Source organism: Podarcis erhardii, assembly GCF_964252035.2.
Source record: "Podarcis erhardii genome assembly, chromosome: 10".
In the NCBI taxonomy this organism is placed as follows: domain Eukaryota; kingdom Metazoa; phylum Chordata; class Lepidosauria; order Squamata; family Lacertidae; genus Podarcis; species Podarcis erhardii.
Genome location: NC_138500.1, coordinates 25,271,734 through 25,289,331, shown reverse-complemented (window position 1 = coordinate 25,289,331; position 17,598 = coordinate 25,271,734). Strand labels below are relative to the sequence as shown.

The 17,598-nt window shown below is 42.0% G+C and overlaps 1 protein-coding gene across 6 annotated transcripts in view; it reads right to left on the bottom strand.

Annotated features, from left to right (window-relative positions):
* Positions 1–17,598, bottom strand: part of CHST11 (carbohydrate sulfotransferase 11) — a 224,627-nt gene that overhangs the window by 151,324 nt on the left and 55,705 nt on the right. For 2 of the 6 annotated variants that reach the window (XM_081879267.1, XM_081879268.1), the window contains exon 2: positions 6,040–6,078. The exons of the other annotated variants lie outside the window; for them this stretch is intronic. In XM_081879267.1, coding sequence (XP_081735393.1) covers positions 6,040–6,078 — 39 coding nt within the window. The remainder of the gene's footprint in view (positions 1–6,039; positions 6,079–17,598) is intronic. 6 annotated transcript variants of the gene reach the window in all.

The following is a 17,598-nucleotide window of genomic DNA, read 5'->3' as shown; positions in this document are numbered from 1 at the left end:
GGACCTAATGGTCAGGGGTCCCTTTACTGTTACCATAATTAAAGCTCTAACCATGTTCTCAACACTCCCCACCTCCTAGCAGCTACACAAAATGTCTCGCTGAAAACGAGTGATTACACATATGCAATAAAATGAGATTACAGTCAAATCTCGGTTCTCGAACAGCTCTGTTCCCGATTGTTTCAGCTCCCAAACGCTGAAAACCCCGAAGTAAATGCTCCAGTTTTCTAACGTTTTTCAGAACCCAAACGTCCAATCCAGCTTCCACTTGAGTGCAAGAAGGTCTTCAACCAATTAGAAGCCGCCCCTCGGTTGTCGAATGTTTCGGAAGTCGAACGGTCTTCCGGAACAACCGAGGTTTGATTGTATTTAATTGCTTTGTATGCAAACCTGGCTTCCGAATAAACATTGTGGATGAAAGAACCAAAATGGTGCTAGTGAGGGGTTTTTTGGGTTTTTAAGTAGCGTCTGACAAATGCTCAGCTGTAGGATATGATGGTTTTATGAAGCAAGGAGAAATTCCCTGTCCATAAATCACCCTTTTTCATTTTTTCATTTAGTTTTTTTTAATGTTGCTTCAGCCTTGGTAGAAATAAATTTTTAATACCTGAGCTCCTGTAACCCGACAAAGCATTTGTTAGATGCACTGTGCTCAGTCAGCCTTATTTCGCTCCCTCCTGAATGAAGGTATGAGAAAATGGATGTGTACTGGCTGGGATCAGACAAGCCATTTGATTCCAGCCAAGGGCTTTGGTGAGCTACCTGTCAAGCAGTAAATCATCTGCCTGCGGAGGGAGGGGAGCACACTCCTCCGCTCGAAGGTGACTCTTGAGAACAGCGGTCAGCTATGAATCAAATCCCCATTACATCACCAACTTCTCCGTTTTAGGGATTTTCTTCCTTTCCTGTCACTGCGTCTGTCTGCGTTGCAGCTTTTCGCGGTGGAGCAATTACGAGTCCGTTGGAAGGGTGCCAGGCATTTCCCCAAAGAGGCGTGCTGCCTACATCCCTAATCATTCTCTCCTATTCTGCATATATGGCATTAGCCATGAATCTCAAACATCCCTTGCACCACGGACCCAAAAGGTCATAGGCACTCTCTATAAAAGGAAAGTGTGAAGGATCTTCTGCTGTCCTCCTACCTACACCATATGTTGGATTCACCATATTCATCACATTTACACGTTGGTTTCTTTTCATTTACTTGACAAGATTTATATGCTGTTTAATTGACAGAAACCTCTGAGTGGTTTACATGAGGCGACGTAAGATCTTCATTAGAAAAATAGCAACCAAATTGAAAGCTAAAAATACAATTGACATAAAATGTAGCAAAATATTAAAAAGGCCAGGAGTTTCAAAGCAAATATGCATAATAAACTGCATGTTAAAATTACTTGTGTGGATAGACTTGCGGGGGGGGGGGGGATATCAGTTAGCAGGTGCCAAAAACAATAAAACAGAGATATATGAATGGGCAAAAGAGGCAGGTTCCAGGGAGTAGGTGCTACCACAACAGAGGATCAACTCCTTGCAGATGCAGAACTGCCAGTTCCTTGTACTCAGTGATATTTTTCTAGAAAAAATATGTGTCGGAACTCACCATGAACACCTCCCTCGTTCCCTTAGAATGGCAATAACACCCACCTGAGAGGTGCTGGAACTGAGCTCTGGTGAGTTCTGGCTGAAAAAAAGCCCTGCTTATACTCTAAATTAATTGGGGTGTGTGCACATGCAATATGGTATGTTTTCTACCTGTGGAGATGAATTTAGCTGTTTGCCAAAGAACTCTGGAAATCGTGATTTGGTGATAGCAAAATTAGGCATTCAGCGGCAGATCCAAGTATGGTCCAACAGCTACAGAGGGCATGAAGAGGATTTAATCTCAAGCTAAGGGGGAAGAAGCACATAAACCCTTCTGCCTGCGGTTTTTTCCTCAAAATTCTTCCCCTAGCTTCTTCCTGCCCCCTGCTACAAGGAGTTCTGGGTATGTTTTCCAACATTGTGACGAGTAATGACTTCAGGAAGGGAGTGGCAAGGGACAGGCAGTGGGTGCACAGAGGCAAAGTACAGTCTCTCCCACCCTAAATTCCTGCATCTTGCCTCTATTTTGTAGCTATTCAGTGGCAACCAGGATTCCCAGACCTGGCACTGAATGTCTAATTCCAGCCATCTTGCTGCCTGCTTAAATATATTGCAGACTCTGAGTTCCCATGAGACCCAATAACCATTATTTTTTGTGATTTGCTTTAAGGAGAAGGTTGAGGATTGTATTTGGAACCTGTCATAAATTTCTTACGCAGAGGAAGGTTAGATGTGGCAGGTTAAATGTGTGACTAGGATACCCTTAAGGTTTACGACCGTTTCAAAACATTATGGCAAAGCTTATGAAGCTTACATATTAGATTCAAGTCAGTCACCAACTGTCAGGCAAATTTAGTGAGGACCGGCCATTTTTCATCTGCTGCTAAATGGGTAAGTATGTTAAGAATATCTATCCATCCATTTTTAAAACAATGTATTCTACTAATCAAAATAAAATGACAACAAAAAAAGCAGTGTAGAGTTTTGTCCCTTTCCTTTTTCTGTAATCAATCACTGCAGTTTAAGGTAAAGTCAAACATTTATTCAAAGTGAAGAAGTGGTTTGGGTGAACATATGCTCACTTCGTGCCAAAGCATTTCTTTTCAGGGCAAAGGAAATGTGCTCAGACCAGGTCCATCGTACTTCATCAACATTTTTTTTAAAAAAAATCAAAGTGTCTAATATATACTAGGCACTGCATCACAAGTAGTAAAAGGAGTCACCGGCTCGTCCCTCTTAAGACTAGCTTCGATACAAAGTGATCTAGTACAACAGTGCTAGCAAACTTGGTGCCCTCCATGTCCATTAACTTCAGTGGGTCTACTCTCGAGCAAAACATTGCTGCATACTACCCAGTATGAGACCTGCATCTGATTTGCCAAAGTTAAATCCATAACATAGCCTATTTCTCCACTCCACGCACATGCTACACGGCACTGTAAACAAAACACTCATTACTGAAGCCTTCCCCTGTGCCGGTACTTACCTTGCTTATCTTATCTCACACCTAGAGACCCTTGGAGCAACTTGAACAGAAAAGTTGAAAGACGGGGGACTTGAAAATGCATTACGTAATCATATTGCTAGAAACTGCTTTCTCTATTCTATTAATATGTTGGTGGTTCTGGTAGTGTTTTTGTTATCCAAAAATGACGGGTGTCAAGCAAAGAAGTGAAGAGGACTGAGGGTAATAAAACTTATTTACAGAAGGGCAGAGCAAAATGATAAATGAAGTAGTCAAGTCCATTCATATGACCTTCTTAGGGCATGCACAGCTGTGTTTTCAACCCACGGTGACTGTTAGACATTCTGCATGGCCCAGACTGCATGCAGCAGGTTTTTAATCCATTGCAGCTGGTGTTTTCTTAGTGGTTCTGGTTGTGCTAAAACACAACCCACCCAAGGTCAGCAGTCACACATGGACCTCAACCCACAACAATATAGCTAACTCAGTATGGGCCTACGAAGGCCAGAGCTGATACACCTGTGTGTAAGGTAAAGGTAAAGGGACCCCTGACCATTAGGTCCAGTCGTGACTGACTCTGGGGTTGCGGCGCTCATCTCGCTTTATTGGCCGAGGGAGCCGGCATACAGCTTCCGGGTCATGTGGCCAGCATGACTAAGCCGCTTCTAGCGAACCAGAGCAGTGCATGGAAACGCCGTTTACCTTCCCGCCAGAGCGGTACCTATTTATCTACTTGCACCTTTACGTGCTTTCGAACTGCTAGGGTGGCAGGAGCAGGGACTGAGCAACGGGAGCTCACTCCGTCACAGGGATTTAAACTGCTGACCTTCTGATCGGCAAGTCCTAGGCTCTGTGGTTTAACCCACAGCGCCACCCATGTCCCTGCACCTGTGTGTACGTTCCTTTAAATAAGACTTTTGATTGGTGTTATTACTGCTGCTTAGGCTACTGAGCAAGTAAGTGAAGAATTGTTAGCAAACAATCAAGTTTCCCAACAAACCTGGTAGCTGCCTCTCAGGTTCTGTGGAAGAAGATTAGCTTGGATCCTAAAATAAGAACCTTTTCCCTACAACTACCTGCCCCACAAAAAAGCCTCTATGAAAAATCAAGGTCCTCTCTGAAGCAATGTGGGATGGAGCATTTAAGAGTTGCTGGGAGAGGAAGAAGTGGACTCTGACAGCAGTTCCCTCCTGAGGAGCAAACTTCTCTGCTTCCCCTTCGCTCATTTGGCAGGGAAGCAAGGGAAATCCTTCCCTTGCCACGGGCTCTGTTTCTTATCCTGAACTGAACCGCCTCTCCTCCCACTTTCATCCATAAAGGAACTCAGAGCACAGAGGTTTCCTTTTTTGTGCTCGTGTTCATTCGCTCCATTTAAAGCAGATGTTATTCCTAAAGACAGCTGCTAAATTATACCAAGATCAACTGCTAACCGGCTACTGCCATAGATAGTCATGACTAAGGCTACTGTTTGTGCCACATTTTTCTTATATGGAACAAACTGAGTTGGCACCAGTGGACACTCTGAGAAAAGACTATGCTGCATATGCTGTATGCATTTCCTGAAGTTGCCCAAGATGTCAAAAGTTAGTATAACAGTAATCTGCTGTGCAAACTTGAGAAATGAGAGAAATCTGTAATCACTGTAAAGAGAAGAGCAAGTAAATACAACACAGCCAATTCTACTTTTCTTACATTTACATCCCACTTTTCTGCTATCATAGACCCCCAAGGCAGTGTAAACATAGTTTCCAAGTGGCCATACATCCAAGCACTGACCAGACTCTGATCTGCTTTCAGGGACTGGCTGGTCAAAGAGGAATGAGAGACACCAGCTGGGGAATCCCCAAGCAAAACCCCAGAGGTGTAAGGCTCAGAGCCAGGGGATTGATTGTGGGACACAGAGGAGCTGTGAGAGGGAGAAGATTGGTGGGAGGTGGTGTCGGAAGCTGAAAGAGCAACAGGGTTTAGTGAGCAGGCAGAGCCTGTGACAGGGAAAATCAGACTCTGAGGCTGAAGCAGAGATGGAGCATCATACTGAAGAATCCAGGGAGTCTCTCCCTCCTCCTGTGACAAGCTCCCCTTCCCGCTGGTCTCCAAGAACATGCAGAGTAATGAGAAAAGCAGAGCAGAGGTCAGAGGTGGACAGACACAGTTTGAGACTGCTTGGGGAACATCCTGAAGGTTTTGAGGGTGGTAGAAGGCCTTCAATCCTGGGAACTGCTCCATAGGGGCAAGACCTGTTGGAAAGGGTTGCTAAGACCACCAGGCTGAGTTGTATTTTGTTTCTTTAAATAAAGACTTAACTTCACCAGCATCATATTTCTTCCTTTCTTGCTGACCTGGGTCTGACCCCTGCTTAGCTTCAACAAGGGCCTTATATGCCTTCAGCCTATATGCTGGGGCCTTGTTTGGCCAGTTTCTTTGATTTTGAATTATCTTTACCTCCTCTGGGAATACAATATATTATTGCACTGCGCTGCAATTACCTAAATATTCCACACTCAACATCTGCATAAAGCAGACAGGTTTGGTTCATGCCAGCCACATGGATGCCAGGGGTCTCTGCCCCTACTCACCACAATTCTTCATCCAGGCAAGCACGGGACCTCCACACAATTCAAGTCCTTAAGTGCTTTTGCCTAGCTAGAATCAGGAAAGTAAAGAGAAGAGGTCTGGCTTAGGTGAGAGGTCTGGCTTAAGGAGAGGTATGTAGCTTGGATGGGGTACTGAGGGTCATATATTGAAACCTGGAGGGCCACACTTGGCCCTCAGTCCTGAGGTCCTCCTTACTTCAGGCATTTAGCCAAAACCTGATTGTTTTGGAAGGCCTTCAGCCGAAGAAAACTGAAGGTTGCTTTCTTCTGTGCCTTCACTTTAGTTTTTTTTTTTTAGAGTTTTATGAGTTCCCCATTTTTGCTGATTTTCCTTTTTTAAGCAGATTCCATTTTTTTATGGTTGCTTAATACATTTTGTGAAGTTGATTTTCTTACATGTCTGTTTGATTGTTGTAAGATGCTTCAATTTTCTTTCTGGGGAGAAAGCAGGATATAAGTTTTATAAATAAGTAAAAGAACTGCAAGTATTTTGTATGATTCACTTTGCTAATATGGGTATAATTACAGCACAGAAAAAAATATGAATGGGGGAATTCTAACTCAGATAACAAATTAAGCCAGGGGCAGCCAACAGAAGTTGGCTAACTCTGGCTCCCATCGACCTGAGCCAGCATGGTCAATGGGTGTGGGATGATGGGAGTTATAGTCCAACAAAAGCTAGAAGACAGGAAGTTCTCAATCTGTGGGTTAAGCTCTAGTGCAAGCAACATGCAACACATTCCAAACCAGCTGAAAAGAGATACATTGCTTTTCTTAGAGCCTAAACATCTATCTAGCCCTTCCAGATTCATTTCTGTATTTGGGGCTGCCACAGAAAGTAATAATAATGCAGAATATGCCCTCAGATTGACACTGGGCCTATAAAATGCCATGGAAAAAAAGCAGATTACTATCCAGAGAGCTGCAACTGTTGCTGTACCTCGAGCACACTTACAGGGTGCATAGGCTATATAAATCATGCCTTTTTATTAGAACTAGCCAGAGAGTTCATACAAAGCAGGAATCTCAAATACCAAAAACAAATGTCTTACTCTCAGGCTTTATGCAAAGCTTTCTATTAAAATCACCAGGGCTGCACATGCATAATAGAGGGAGACATAAAAACACCACTTCAAATGATCAATAGTAGAATAAAAAGCAGGTCTCACTTCTGAGAAGTGAACTATGATATGAGTTGAAAGGAATGGGATGCTGGAAATGATCCCGAGCCAATGGGATGTGGAGGGGGAAGAGTGCTAAACTATGATAAAGGGAGGAAGGCCTGGGTTCAGATCTCCACTCAGCCATAAATCTCACTCGGTGGCTTTGAGCCAATTGCTCCTGCTAAAGCCCAACCTGTCTCACAGATGAAACTTGCAGGGCCGGCAAAGCCATGTGGTTGCCCTAACCTCCTTGGAAGTTGGGTGGGATGAAAAAACACACACACTATATTTATACAGTATATGCAGGTAACACCAAGAGTTTTCTCCCTCTGGTCCCAGAGGGGCCCCTGTACTTCAACGTCCTTGCCGAAGGATGTCAACACGCAAGTTCTAAGTTATAGAATCATAGAATTGTAGAGTTAGAAAGGACACCAAGGCAGTTCCAAGCCCCTGCAATGCAGGAAAGTCAACATGCACAGAGTCCTGCAGCAGCTTAGAGTTCTCGAAGTGTAAAGATAAGGCAATTCTCCAAGTCTTCTTCTCAGATGAGCTCTTTTCAAAGTGTTCCGGTAACTCCACCATTGCACAACTATCCACTCTTTCCTAATAAGAAACAATGACCCACAACCCTCGCTGTAATTTGAGTTACGTGCCTAATCTGTCCAGTATAACTGATAAGGAAGTCACCAGATTCGGGCCAGGTGCATTTTAGGAATGAGCCAGCTCTTTCCTCACTAATGGAATTAACACATTATTCCTTAACAACTTCTGTGTCATAACTGTAGAAAAACTGGGTCTATAGCACATTTGCTGTAAAAGTGCTATTACATGTTCATTCTTTGTCGCAACAATCCTGTGAGAATTTACACAGAAAAGGATGATACTGGAGCCCACCTTAGGTATGACTGAACTCCGTGGGGACTCAAAGGCGTGTCACTATTTTGTGACAATTAGGTTGGTCTTAATAAAGGTATTTTCCAACTGTGAATTGGGGAAGGGAAGGTTCTACTTGACATACCTTTGCTTTTTTTGTTTATTAAATTCATGTTAAACTGTATCAAACACACATATAATTCACTGATTGAATCCTTACGAGGCTTATTACTAAAAACAGTCTTGAGACAATATGAAAGTACAATGTTATCTTCTACATTGCACTTGCGATATTTAATTACATATCTCAACACAAAATATCTAATTTAAATGTGTATTTTATCTGAATATGCACATTTCTAAACACATCTTACTCTAAAATATGCATTTTAAACATGTTTTGGCACATTTTTGTAGCTGAGAGCTATGTTGCAAAATTCAGGTAAGTGTGAAATCTAAAGAATAATTAGTTTCCAACCTGAGCATTAGTTCAGGGGGTACAGATCAGGTCAGTCTGCATCAGAATTCACAGAAACTGAATTCCTTAAGCATCTCTAGCTGTGACACAATGGAAAAATCAGCAGGGAAAGGAACTGTTGAAAGCACAAGAGTCCTTCCCAAAACACTTGTCAGCTGCAGAACTTACAACCGCTCTCTTAGGACAGAATGTGTCAGTTCTGTCCTAAAACAGGCAAGGGAAATCCACAACAACGAGGCAACAGGAGATCAAGGACACAGGAAATAAAGAGATAAAAGATGAAGAGGCTAACCTTATAAAATACACGCTGGCCTACAGAACACGAACAAGAATTTATTCAGGTGGGTGAAGCAAGTTAAGTAGCAAAGAGAATAAATATCAGGTGAAATTGTGTTTTTTTTTTCAGAAGTGCGAGCTCTGACCAGCAAACAGAGATTAAAACAGGGGTCCAAATGCTTTCAAGGCATTCTGAATCATACAGGAACAAAGATAACAATCCACAGAGGAACAGAGACCATGGGAATAGGGCTGCTTTCATTATTCTGGAATTTCACATCATGATGCCGTAGCATTCTGAAGGCCACGGAAAGTGTATTGGCTGGCAGCAGACAGGGTTTTTTTTAAAAAAAAAAAAAAGGAAAAGGAAAAGAAAGAAAAAGAAAAAAGCACTATGTCACACAGTTCAAAGCCCCAAAGGTCTAAGAGAAGCTGATATCATGAGAAATTGTGCACAACATATAGAATCAGACTTGTAGAGGTTCAACAAGTCCTACTTGCTGCAATGCAGGAATCCTGCACACAGCTGTCCCTGGGTGGGCTCAAACCACCAACCTTCTTGGCAATATAGATAACTTTATGTTGCAGAAGAAAAACGCAACCCACCAGAGGACTAAGGAGGAATCTAAACAGGTCGTGATCTTCCCAATGGCAGCTTCTGAGGGAGAAAACCAGGCACAGATTCAAAAAGAACTGGGAGACCAAACACAGCTCAATAAATCACCTATTAGAAGTTCTCAGCTGCCTTGTGTTCTACAGTGGCTAATGCTCAGAGACATAACTGAAGGGAACAACCACTCCTCAATTAGTTACCAAGCCAGCTGTGCAATGTTGAATGCAAGAGACAGAAACACTGTCTCTTATGAATTATTAAAATAGACAAATGGAGCAAGATTGGTATTAAGATGTCAACATTTACATCTTATATGGAAAAAGTAAGAAAGAATCAACCAGGATTCTTATATGTGCAAGTCTATGCAAGATCCAAAGCAGATGTATTTCAAAGCCACCATTTATAATGTTAAAGCCACTGGTATCTAATGAATGGAGCCACCACTGTTTTTTCTTTATTTCCTTTTTTATTGAAATGGATTTTGCTCAATTTGAACAAAGTGTGCTAGTTTGGGCACTTTCCGAATACTGCACAGTTTGAACCTATTCTGTAATTGATAAGATCGGTGGGACCCTTTAAATGTTACTCAGGCAACTTTTCAGTGTGTAGCTCCTGTGGAGGGAAGCTGTTCAAAATGACACAACCACATGAGTGGGACTCAATTGTGCAGGATCTGAATAGGACCACAGAACTGTCACCTTGCTTGAAAAAATGGGGGTCGGAGGGTAGAGATTCACATTCTACGTTGCATATGGCTGGGTCATTTTAAAAGGTGTCCAAACTTTGCAAGAGAAGCTCACAACAAAATGGAAAAGTGACTCCCACGCAGCTAAAAACTGACATTTAAAAGGGGGCCTGGAAGGATTTAGTTTTGAAGCATTTATCTTTGTGGATGACATGGTTTCAATAAATTGGTAGCAGTTTTACTAAGTTTTACTCAGAACAGACCCACTGAAATTGATGGACATGACTAAGGCCCTATCTGCAGTATGCACCTAAACTAGTATCATAACACTCTAAACAGCCATGGCTTCCCCCAAAGGATGCTGGGAGCTGTAGTTTGTTAAGGGTGCTGAGTGTTGTTTGGAGGTCCATATTCCCTTCACAGAGCTACCATTCTCAAAATTCTCTGTGAAGAGGAATAGGTTGTTAAACCACTCTGAGAATTTCAGCCCTGTGAGGGGAGCACATGTCTCCTATCAACTCTCAACACTCTTAACACACTACATTTCCCAGGATTCTTTGGGGGAAACCATGGCTGTTTAAAGTCATGTTCATCAATTTCAATAGGTCTGTTCTGAGTAAAACTTACCTGGCTACGATCCAATTTGTTCTTAGGTGATCTCTGATGTGACCACAGATTGAAATGTTGGGTAAGGTTTTGAGAATGTAATTCCATAGAGTAGCGCAATCAAAAATATTGATCGTGACTCTTGTTCTGTCGTCTTGCTAAGAGTTCTTGCAAAGTTCTTGCAAAGTGAAATAAAACCACACTATTTATCTTCTGAGAAGGAGAAAGCATGAGCTATTCTTATTACATGTTTTCAGAGACTACTTACACCCTTGGGAAGTGGAAAGAAGCAACCGAGTAGGATTTAATTTCTCAAAGAGATTTTCTTCCAGCTTTATGCATGCTTCTGCAAATCAGCCCCAACCATCTGGCTCAAGCAGATTTCATTGCCTTTGTATTTACAGTTGGGAGATTTTTGGGGGGAATACAAAACCAGAGATCCTTGGACTGCGAGTGCCAGGAATACATCATCAATACATGCAGATACGTACATAGGAAAGAGTCTTGCAGCACCTTAAATGTTAGCAAATGTCTTTATTGCACAAATCAGCCTTTCCCAACCTGTTCCCATCCAGATGTTTTGGACTCCAACTCCCTGGCTGGCTGGGAATGATGTGGTTCAAAACATCTGGAGGGCACGGGGTGGGGAAGGCTGGCATAAGCTTTTGTGCGCTGCATGACGCACAAAGCGTTGTCCTGAGAATATAACCACAATTCAGAATCACCGTCCTTAAGGCGTCACAAGACTCCTTTGTTGTTTTGGCTGCCAACATGGCTATTCCTCTGGAAGTTATTTAAGCGATCAACACTCATTCAAGGATCGAAACAACTTTTTAAAATGGGAAGCTTCACATGGGCATACAAAATTATAAACAGCTTGTGTGGGAAAGCATGCAAATGTTGCTTCTCTCATTAGAAAGAATACAGTGCAACTATAATTTTGTCTTTTAATAGTATTTTGGAATAACAAATGCATTACTTTCTCTATACAAAGCAATGTCATGTTTTCACTGAAGACGTCAGAAGCTTTCTGCACCTGGGATACTTATTCCACCATAACAAGATGTAAATGCATCATTTCACCTTTCAGATGGTTTGCTTGAGACAAGCTCAAAGGTCTCACAGGGGAAGCCTTCACACTTGCCTTTCACAAGGCATGCCCCTCAGCTTTGCCTTCCTTCTCTGTTTTACTGAACACAGGGCTTTCTGAGTTACAGTAGCTCTAACCACTAATATCTACGAGGCCTGTAAATATTATGTGGTGTCTTTAAAGTTAACACCCCCTCCTAAAAAGCTCTGAGTTCCCTTAAAAGGAGGAAAAGCAAGAAGGGATGCTTGGAATTTAACATTGTGGCTTTCCTCAAATCAGAAACTTAATTCCTGACTGAATCTAAAACGCATCTCCTCTCCCTCAAATTCATCATGCAGCTGTAACAATGACAAATGTCCTCTCCTCCTCCTAGAAAATTGAATGTGTGCACACTCTTGCATCTATCTGCCTTCACTATAAACAGCAGGGCTGCTAAGCATGCTGGGCCCCTGTCAGAGTGATTGGTACGCAGTGCCTCAAACCGCTTTCTACAGAAGCACAGAATCCTTGTTCCCCTCCAATCATGGAATCACAGAACTGAAGAGCTGGGCGGGACCCCGATGGTCATCTAGGCCAACCCACTGCAATGCAGGCATCTCAACATGCGGTCCCTCATGCATTTGAAACCATATTGGACCCTGCTTAGCTTTGCGAAGGTGCTAGCAGGAGAAGCGAAAATCCGCTCGGACCCATGCTTTCTAGGCATGGGACAAGTGGAAGTGTGGAGGAGCCCAAATGCAGGGACAGCACTTCACCCACTCTGTTCCCTCTCATCACCATAAATAAATGAAGCAAATGCAGGAAGCCTCTGCAGAAGGCATGGAGGACCTGTGGCACTCCAGATATGGTTGGGAGCCCAGCTACCATCAGCCTCAGCCAGCATAGCCAATGGACAGGGATGATGGGGGTTGAAGTCCAGGAATACCGGTGGAGGACCACAGGTGTTCTCTGCCCCTGCTCTACAGGAAGGTAGGTAGATAGCATGACTGCAATCCCACAGGAGAAACCTGGTGGGGGAATAGAAACTTGAATCAACAGACAAAATGATGGTCACACCATCTTTTCTCATAGCATGTGGATCCACTGCATAGTGTTTCACAGACATCAGTTCCTGGGTTGTAGCAGTAGAAAAGATGTGAACCATAATTATGGTCCATAATTATGCTTGGCAGAAGAAGGAGCCCACCAGTCCAGTGTTGGAGAATAAGTTATTTGTCTATTTTTGGATCCTGCACAACACATCAAAAAGAACATATCCATCCAAATTCCCTTGGCGGGGGGGGGGGTCATGCACAAACTCAAGCAAAGAGTTACTAATTAAACCTAAGCACTGAAACTACTTTTGGCAAGAACTCCAAACCAAGTCGAAGTACACCTTTGATCCTATGGTCCTTCAGAAAAGGCAGCCTGCACTTGAGTAAGAGGAAATTTACTGACAATATGGCTGCTAAAAATGCATTTTCTTTTTCTTTAGGGAGAGGAAGTCCAAAGAACAGATAGCAGATGAATCAAATTGTTTCATCATTAACAGTGTAAGGATTAATGATAAGCTTCACTGTGGAAATTGGCTGTGCACTGGAAAATTTGCAACACAACTCCTTTAGAAATTGCTTTGTGAACAAAAACAGAGCAACCTTCAACCCATGCATGACAGATGGAAATTTCCACAAAATATGATTGTAGGTCCTCGGGGGGGGGGGGCTGGACTAGGAAGCTCACCCTGATGATCATGCACACAGAGGGTGGACTTCAACATAAAACTAAGGAGATTGTTCCATCAGTACAAGTGGGAGTCCTGCTGGCTTTACTAATAGAACCAAGTAGCTGAATCCAGTCCAAAGTGTTTGAATTATATTAAACGTATTATAGCACACTGTTTTTACAATATACAGTTTTTACAGTAGTTCAAATAGCTGATAACATTTGATAGATAGCAGTTTCCTCTGATGCACATGGAAGAAGCCAAACACCCTTGCAACTAATTAAGGGATGTTTTCAGCTGGATTTTAAGCCACAGTCAATTAATAAATTAATCTGTTGATTAATGCTTTCAGGTCTAGTAATTTCATTAATTCCACAGCAACAGCAACTGACGTATGTCAGGCCTTAAGATATGCTAGCTTGGAATCAGATGGTAATCACTGAAAGCTTGGAACAGAACTTAGTTACTCATCATGGGCTTATGCCTCTCTTGCATTTCATATCAGCCACCCCCAAAAATACTTTACTTGAAAACATCCTCCAACTGGTTTCAAATGCCGCCAGCTTTGTAATGAAGAAAAGCCTCAAAATCCCAGCTGGTTTCCACCAAGAAACTTTAGCCAGTTACCCAAGGGCAGATATATATAAAGTCACTGACCAAGCTTTGCAAATGTGCAAATACATAAACACTTTTCACGCATTACACTGGACATGTGGAGGGAAGGAAGCAGTTTGCACGTGCTGTTGCATTCATTGTAAAACACTCACCTCTTTTAATGCCAGCAGGAAAGTGAGGGTTCCTGATTGTAGGGGCAAAGTTGTGACCGCTAAGAGTTATAGAAACCTAAGAGTTACAGAATGATAGAATTGTAGAGTTGGAAGGTACCCCAACGGTCATCTAGCCCAACCCCCTGCAATGCAGGAATCTCAACCAAGGCATCCATAACAGATGGCCACCCAGCCACTGCTTAAAAACCTCCAGTGAAGGACAGTCCACCATCTTCTAAGGGAGTCCATTCCAGTGTCGAACAACTCTTATTGTCAGAAATTTCTTCCTGATGCTTAGTCGAAATCTCATTTCTTGAAACTCGAATCTATTGGTTCGAGTCCTACTCACTGGAGCAGGAGAAAACAAGCTTGCTCCATCTTCCATGTCATAGCCCTATCAAATCTCCTCTCAGTCTCCTCTTATCCAGGTTAAACATACCCAATTCCATCAGTTCCTCAATTCCAACTCCCTCAATTCCAAAGGCTTGGTTTCCAGACCCTTGGCTGCCCACCTCTGCACACGTTCCAGCTTGTCAATATCCTTCTTAAACTGTGGTGCCCAGAACTGGACACAGTACTCCAGGTGTGGTCTGACCAAGGCAGAAGAGTGGAACTATTACTTCCCTTGATCTGAACACTATAGTGGTACCTCTAGTTACGAACTTAATATGTTTCGGAGGTCCATTCTTAACCTGAAACTGTTCATAACTAGAGGCGTGCTTTTGCTAATGGGGCCTCTTGCTGCTGCTGTGCCACCGGCACATGATTTTTGTTCTCATCCTGGGGCAAAGTTCTCAGCTCAAGGCAACTCTTCCAGGTTAGTGGAGCTTGTAACCTGAGGCGTTTGTAACTCAAGGTACCACTGTATACTTCTATTGATGCAGTCTAGAATAGCATTAGCTTTTTTGTTGTTGTTGCATCACACTGTTGACTCATGTTAAGCTTGTGGTCCCTAAGACCCCTAGATCCTTTTCACATGTACTACTAGTAAGCTAAGTGTCCCCCCATCTTATACTGGTGCCTAAGTGTAGAATCTGACATATGCCCTTACTGAAATTCCTTTTATTAGTTTTGGCCCAGTTCTCCAATCTGAATTCAGGTTTTGTCTTCTGAGACATTAACTACCCCTCTGAGTTTGAGGTCATCTGCAAATTTGATGAGTATCCCCTCAAATTCCTTCATCCAAATCATGTATAAAGATGCTAAACAACAACACGGCACCAAGGACAGTGAGGAACCATTAGCAAGCACTCTTCGGGTTTGTTCCATCAACCAGCTACATTAAGTTGAGATTGGGAGCAGGGACAATGGGCTGCTCCATTCACCACCACCCCATGAGTTAAATATACTGACTGTGTTCAGAAATCCAGCCATGGGTTGGGAAGCTTAGGAATGGTAAAATGAGATTGAATTTCTCAAAGAGATTTTCTTCTAGCTTGATGGTTGCTTCTGCCAAGTCAAAGAACACTTTTGCTTCCTCACAAAACCAGAACCACCAGATCATTCATTGCTTGCTCAAGCCATCCACCATATTTTTCAGTGTATAAGACTAGGTTTTGTCCCTAAAATAATGTCAAAGATTAGGGGGCATCTTATACTCTGGGCTATCTCCCCCCATTTTCTTAAATCTGAGTTCCCCCAAAACTCATACACGGGGGCATCTTATAGATGGGAAATGTGGTATGTTTTTTTTCTTATTAAACTTACTTTGAGGTCTCAAAGAGGTGCTGGGAAAGTCTGCTGAGATTTTAGGAAGTCCTCCTGTCAAGAGTAGTCAGTTCCTTAGTACACAACTTAGTACAGTTTGTGTAACAACAATCTGTTAGCCAAATTATCATTATTCTTCTGTAGAATGACTGACACTTAGCAAAAACATAATCCCTGATCAAAACTTGGATAGGGCTCCTGGTTCTCTAATCTAAGCCATGTCTCACAAAAACACTTTACCAACTAAAATGGAAGTATGACCATTGACCAAAACCATGGTCAGGCTGCAGCTTTCCTGATCCATGGAGGCCCCTACTGAGCAGTGAAATTTTCACAGTAAAAAGACATTTATTCATAATTAGAGGTTTTGCAGTTCCAAGCAAACAGCAACTATAGGATCACCACATGTGCCACCCAGACACAGGTTTAACTCCTCATTTGCAATTTGTCAGAACTAAGCCTCTATCATGGTTATTACAAAGAATAATCTTCCCCTATCTCTTACCCATTTACTTTTTTTTTAAAGGTAGTGATTCTAAAGAACAAACAAAACAGGTTTCTAGCTGATTTCCATAACCTTCCATTCCCCCAAATGTGTTTCAATTCATGGGCAGAAGAAAGGAAAAACATTGAGCTTTGTTTGTTTCCAAATATGTGCTCCTATAGGGAGATAATGGCATATTTCAGCTATAGTACCTATATTCAATCAGACAGGGACAATTAATTTTTCACTCAGGAGAGAATTTATGATGCATTATGAGAAGACACGAAACATTTCTCTTTTCCCACAGTGACAGTTACCCAATTCATTACCTCAGGACACAAACTCATTATCTCAGGATGGAAGTCTCGCTGTCCTTATTTATACAGCACCATAAAACAGCATATTACTTTACAGACATAAAGACAGTGCCTATGTTTTGAAAACAGGCCTAATTTTACAGCGTTCCCTCATATTAAATACTTAAATAGCATTTCCTCACATAATTATCTCCCCTGAAGGAAAAAGAATTACCATCAGGTGTTAACCGAATGCAAGAAAAAGCTGAGGAATGTCAGGGAATGTGTCACTTTGTGGTGACTTTCCAATAATAATAAGAAAAATAAGAATTATATTTATTCATCACAGAAGAATGCCCCAAAGTGACTTACAGCATAAATATATTAAAGACATTAAAACTCAATATACAACTATCATAAAAACACAATACCTGAACATGCTCATCCAAGAATATTTATAAAAAGGCAAATCCTACTAAAAAAAGTAAGTACTAGTAGACCTTCCAAAGAGAGCTAGTTTCCTTCAACATTTTACCTCTTCTTTCCTCATCTGGAGACTGAAATACATTCTATATCAACACAGATATGTTTATGTTAAGATATATATATCAAAATAGGCTGTTGCTTAGCCCATGCCCAGTATGTCCTTTCAAAAGCTCAAATGAAGAAGTATTCCGCTCTCAAAATGTATGATGTAAACTAAGAAAATATTTAATAAAAATACATTTTAAAAAAAAGTATGATGAGTTCACAGATGCAGAATTTTGTTCCCAGCACTGTGTACTTAAATATCAGGAGCTTCTACAAAGAGAAAGTGTCTCAAGGGAACCAATTCTGAATGTCCCAGAAGAAAGTCAGAGAAACTGGAGGAAGGGAGTGAGAGAGAGAGAGAGAATGAACACAGGGCTAAAGTCATGTAAAAATGTTCATTTATCAAGTCTCAAGGCTGGGAAAATTAGATATAGGAAGAAGAACGGGAAGGGCATCAAACTGCAATTTCCATTTTGCATGGAGGAAATAACTTTTTCCTGGGGTGTTCTGGAAGCACTTGATTGACACCCTCTGTTCTGCAAACAGACAATGCATGAGAGAGTCGTAGTTCAAAGTGAATTTCTTTTTTTAAAAAAGAAGAAGAAAACCCTTTGCCATTCCTTATCTGTTCTCCCAAACCTTCGATAAATCAGACTGCATGAGGAACTAGTGGGAAGAGAGCAG